At 43.0% G+C, this 5,833-nt stretch overlaps 1 protein-coding gene across 1 annotated transcript in view; it reads left to right on the top strand.

Annotated features, from left to right (window-relative positions):
- Positions 1–5,555, top strand: part of LOC104270127 (SH2 domain-containing adapter protein B-like) — a 50,815-nt gene extending 45,260 nt beyond the window's left edge. The window contains exons 5-6 of the mRNA XM_009864394.1: positions 4,369–4,584; positions 5,428–5,555. Coding sequence (XP_009862696.1) covers positions 4,369–4,584; positions 5,428–5,555 — 344 coding nt within the window. The remainder of the gene's footprint in view (positions 1–4,368; positions 4,585–5,427) is intronic.
- The last annotated feature ends 278 nt before the right edge of the window (positions 5,556–5,833 follow it).

Genomic DNA, 5,833 nt, shown 5'->3' on the forward strand with positions numbered 1-5,833 from the left:
GACCAGGCAACACATGGGGACCGAGCCGGAATTGAACCTGCGACCTCGGTGTTGACATTGTTGTCAGCACCGCGCTCAAACCACTGAGCTAACGGGCCCCTTAAATCTTCTCTCTAAGTTGGAAAGATATGGTTGATGGGTGGACTGTTTGGTGAATAGTCACATCCAGTGGATAGTGGTTAACGGTCTCCATGTCCAGATGGAGATGAGTATCAAGAGGTGTCCATCAGGGGTTTGTGCTGGGACCAGTGCTGTTTAATATCTTCATGAATGACATGGACTGTAGGGGAATTCCTTGCAGAACAAGGACACAGTATACCCCTAGAAGGTTTGGACAATCCGGCTTGGGCTTAAACAATGCTCCATTCTTAGCCTTGAAGCTTAAAAAGAGGTAACAAAGTTGTTTCTGCAAGAACTTTGCAAAACGTACAACAGGATGTTCTAACTGCAGCAAGGGCATCTAACACCCACAGGGATTGATGACGATAATCAAAGACAAAGCTTATTGTAGCTTGTGCTTGGCGTGTAAACACAAAGCATATTGTTTAACAGTATATGTATTGGGCTAATTGGAGCAATAAAGTTGGAACGGCATGTAACCGCATCGGTGTGATTGTTGTTACCCGGTCAGCATTCTGAAAAGGGACTCTCTTCAGTGGACAGCAGGATTGAGTGCACCCATAGCCAGTTTGCAGGTGACACCAAGCTGAGTGTGCTCAATATGCCAGAGGGAGAGGATGTCATCCGAAGGGACCTGAACAAGGTCGAGAAGTGAGCTTGGGTGAACTTCATGAGGTTTGTCAATGCAAGGTGCGAGGCCCTGCAGTTGGGTTCAGGCAATCGTCATCAATATAGGCTGGGGGATAATGTGATAGAGAGCAGTCCTGCAGGAGATAACTTGGGGTTGCTAGTGGATGAAAAACTGGACATTAGCCGACAATGTTCTCGGGCTTTTTTTTAATTCTTTTTTTGTGTGTGATGCTCTTTTACCTATCCAAGGGTAATCTATAGAAAGCCAGTGTGCTACAGCAAGTACTCCAAGACCCCTTCTTGGGCTCTTGAAAGTAAAGTATTTGAACCCACATTTCAAAAGCTGTGCTTTTCTTTTTGCTCTGACTGTCCTAGTTAGCCTTGTTTCCTAACTGCTCAAACACTCCCTCTCCCTGTGGTGCATTTTATCTATACAGGAGAACAAGATGCAAGTAGTAGGCTCTAGCAAGGGATTGTTGTTTTCTTGCTTGCTTTAAAGATCCAGATCTTTCTGATAATAATTTGGTTTGTCTGTGTGCAATGAAAACTCAATGCCAGAAAGATCTAGTATTTCCAGGTAATGTTGCTTCATGGTTTAGTGTGGCTGCTGGAACGGTTGCCATGAGGTTATGTGCTTGCCCTGTGGAATTTTGGCTGTTCTGTATGTGAATGTTTGTCAGGATTGTTCACCAAACAGGGAGAACAATGCCAAGTTCAGTCTTGTATCACATAATCTTGTGTTCCCAGATGTCTCAGTTTCTGCGCCTTGTTATTCACATATTTGATTTTACACAGAAGTTCAAACTTGGGGAGCCTGCCTAACAAAACAGGTTCTTTCAAAACTTCAGTTGTTTCTTCTTCAAGTAGGTAATTAACTTAGTAAACATAATTCTAGAAAAGTAGACTTTTCAGTAGTAAGCATGCAAAGGATAAAATTAATAAAAGTGAAAAATCAGTAAGTGAAATTAACAGTTTTGGACTCCCTGCTCATTACAGTAACTATTCTAGCAATTTAGAGCTGTCATTTTTAGGGATTGCATGAAATTCTGCACCACAAATGTTGTCTACAACTACCTAATTCTTAAATATCAGGTCTGCACTGAGCTAACAGTGTGTACAATGCTAACACTGCTTGTGGTACAAATTCAGCTTTTCTGTCTGTTACTGAAAGGAACTGTTTCTGTTTTGACTTCTAGTAAAAATACTTTCCTGTAAAAATATTCTTCATGTAGATTAAGCAAAAGATGGTCTTTCAAGCAAATTTGTAGGAAACTTTCTAAAAGAGACTATATTTAAGAATGTGTGTATCAGTGTGTTTATTTTATTTTTTAAGTAAGTAAAATTATTATTTTTTCCTTGCAGTGGTCAAGGTAATCACAGAACAGCTGACATTCATAGAATCATAGAATCATATAATGGCCTAGGCTGAAAGGGATCATCTTAGAGATCATCTAGTCCAACCACCCTGTCATGGGCAGAGACGCCTCTCAACTAGACCAGGCTACTCAAGGCTCTGTCCAACTTGGCCTTGAACACCTCCAGGGAGGGCACAGCCACAACATCTCTGGCCAATTTATTCCAAAGTCTTGCCGCCCTCGTATTGAAGAATTTCTTCCTAAGATCCAGTCTAAATCTTTACTCCTTCAACTTAAACCCATTTCCCCTTGTCCTATTGCTGGACACTCTTGTAAAAAGTCCTTCCCCAGCTGTCTTGTAGGTTCCCTTCAGGTATTGGAAGGCAGCTATTAGGTCCCCCCAAAGTCTTCTCTTTTCAAGACATCGGAAGGGACCTCTTTATATAAAAAGCCCTGTTTGAGCAGAGTCAGCTAGAAGAGGTTGCCCATGACTATGTCCCATCAGGTCTTAAATATCTCAACAAGAAGAGACTCCACAGCCCCTCTGGGCAACATGTTTCAATGTGTGACCATTGTCATAGGAAAAAGGTGTTTTCTTGTGTTCAGATGGAACTTCATGTGCCTGTTGCCTCTTTTTCAGTCACTAGACACTGCCAAGAAAAGTCCAGCTCCATCTTCACTCTCTTCCACGAGGTATTTATATGCATTGATAAGGTCCCCACTGACACTTACCTTCTCCAAGTTGACATTTCCCAGCTCTCTCGGCTTTTGCTTATATGAAAAATGTTTCAGTCCCATTATCAGCTTCATGGCCCTTTGCTGGACTTGCTCCAGTATGTCTGTGTCACCTCTGGAGAGGTGGCATCTGGATCCAGCAGTCCAGATGTGGCCTCACCAGTGCTGAGTAGAGGGGAGGAATCACCTCCCTTGACCTGCTTTCAACATTCCTCCTGATACAGCCCATGTTAGTACTGGCTCTCTTTACCACAAACGTGCGTTGCTGGCTCATGACCAATTTTCTCTCACAAAGGACCCCGAAGTCTTTCTCTGGTAAGCAGCTTTTCAGCCAGTTAACCTGCAATTTTCTGGTATATCCAGGTCCTTCTGAATGGCAACACAGCCATCTGGTCTATCACCCACTCTGTCCAGTTTTGTATCAGTAGATGAAGTGACCCTGGCTTTGTCTAGCCAAGTCTCTGCAAACACCACGGAATGCGAACATCTAGGGCTGCACTGCATACCAGGGGAAGAACGTTGTTGAATCTCTCAAGCTCTGTCTTCTGTCTGTTTTCCTTTGTTGCATCTTCTGACGCTGCCTGAGAAGAGTTTTGCACCAACTGACCCTCAGGCTGCTGAGAGCTTCTGTTACATATCCCTTGGCCTTACACTCATCATACTAATCATAACCATCTCTCCTTATCATAGGCCTCAGGACCCTGCTAGCTTGGTAGCTCTGCCCTTGTTGCTTTCGGGTTTTATGATCTTGCTCACTCCTTGCACACTCCCTATAAGGTGTGTGCATATCAGACACAGTAAGACCCACCTGTTGGTGGGTGTAACCTCCCTGAGGCCAAGAGTGAAGGCATGACAGTTTGCCCCTTGATTTGCTAGTTGTGCTTCTGCTAACAAAGCCCGGTTTTCAGATTGCTGTATTCAGAAGGGCTGTCCATTGTTCCTTTCTGTGAGGCTTCAACATGTTTATTTTTTAATAATGTCTGTGCTAACTTAAGGAAATGCATGTTCTTCAATGCAGTGTGAGCTAAGCTCTAGGTACCAAAGTTTTGTTTAGTTTTCTTGCTCTAGTCCTAGCTCATTTTCTTCTCGTATTTTGTAGAGGTAACTGCAGAGATTGGTAACTGCAGGGATTTATTTTTTGTGATCTTTGTTTCTTCAAATTGCACTCCTGAATGATGTCCTCTTGAAAAGTTAACTGCATACAGAAATGTCAGCCTTCTTGTGGATTTATGTACTGTTGCTTGTAAGCATGCTTTATGCAGGCTGACAGGGGTTCTGTGCTTCCTGTAGTCTGGTTCTGTGTGCAGGCTGGGGAATGTCGGTGAAGGCTGTGGTTGTTAGCTGGAGCAAACTTCCAGCCACTTACAAAATGTAGTGGTAGAATTTAGAAGTCAAGTACAAGCCTGTAATCCATATAACTAAGTGGCTATTAAGGAATGGATAGAAGCTGAATGCTCTAAAAGTATTGACTGTGATGATAAGGCGTGATTAACAGTGACACTGGTGCAATTTTCTCTCTTGCCAACAGAATTTCAGAAGCAGGAAGGCATGAAGTACCATCAGAAAAACATGCAGCTCTATGACACACCCTATGAACCGGAAGGCAGTGGTTTGGAATCTGATTCTGAAAGTGTGGTGAGTCACCATTTACAAGAAAGCAAATTGCCACAGGATGATAACAGGCCTGCAGATGAGTATGATCAGCCATGGGAGTGGAACAGAGTAAACATCCCATCTCTGGCAGGTAGGGTTCCTAAATCCCAAGCAGGAAATTCTCTCTCACACTCATAGCATATGTACTTGCCTTTGGGAGAATTCAAGTATTTCTGGTATTTTGATTTACGTGTGGGAGAAATCTCTGGAAAGCAAATGTGAATAGTCTCAAATCTTTATCTACCTGAGATATGTCGAACATTGCACTTTTTGTCAGGTGGCCATCTCAGCCTTGGTTCATGTTAGTAAAGTTTCTGTTTCTCCCTCTCCTTGCCCCTACCCCATTTTACTGGACATGATGCAGACGATGTTTATTTTTGGGTGGTTGTATCATGAGGGAGTTACTTTGCAAGCTCCTTAAATTGTGGACAATTCTTAAAGGTGCAGGACAAAAAATAGCTGTGCAATGTGCATAGAGTAACATACTCCTACTCAGTGATGGGTTTCTTAATTATGAGATTTTCTTCATTATAATTACAAGCATTTCTCTGGATATATAGAACTTGGTTTTGGATTAATCCCTTTAAACTGCTTAAGTTCTATGAGAGAACTTGTCAGTCAGCGAGGTTGGACCCAAACTGTTTACTGTCTCTGTGAATGTCTGTGCTTAGTGTTGCTAACTCTGCTCTTTTTTACCTTCTGTTGCTTTGCGGAAATGGCTGAGTGGGGCTTCATTCAGTGAAGATGCGATTGTAAGGCCAAGCCTTTCTCTTTTGTATAGCGCCTGTGTGCCCAGCAAAGCCCAGCCGTCTGTCAGTTGGTCTAACCATATTCCAGGATGTTCTTGTTGGCTGCTAGTTGTGCACTAGCTCTATGATTTTTCTCTCAAGGAAAAGCTATGTTGAAGTACAGAATTGTTCCCATTCCTTTCTAGGAGTCAGCCTGGCAGAAAGCTTGGAAAGGAGAGTTGTGTGTGGTGATGATTGTGGGGATGAGAAGGGAGGAAAAGAGATGTGGCTCTGGAAGGGGCCTGAGAAACCTGAAAGCAATGATCCTGATTAGTAGTCAGTGTGCAGTTACTCTGGGTAAATCCTGCTTGACAAACCTGTTTACTTTCTGCATTGACACCACTAGTTAATGAAAGGAAAGCAGTATCTGTCATCTGTGTTGCCTTTAGTCTTCAGCGTGTTGTTCTGTAGCATCAACTGTGTTATCTCTTTAGAATGCTGTAGCCCAGGACTGCTAGATGCCGAAAATCTTGTCTTGGTCGTTGACCTCAGAGTGTAGTACTTAGTGATTCGTACTCTTCCTGGAGTCTGGTTACAAGTGTGATTCCTCCA

Source organism: Apaloderma vittatum, unplaced genomic scaffold (assembly GCF_000703405.1).
Source record: "Apaloderma vittatum isolate BGI_N311 unplaced genomic scaffold, ASM70340v1 scaffold1442, whole genome shotgun sequence".
NCBI lineage: Eukaryota > Metazoa > Chordata > Aves > Trogoniformes > Trogonidae > Apaloderma > Apaloderma vittatum.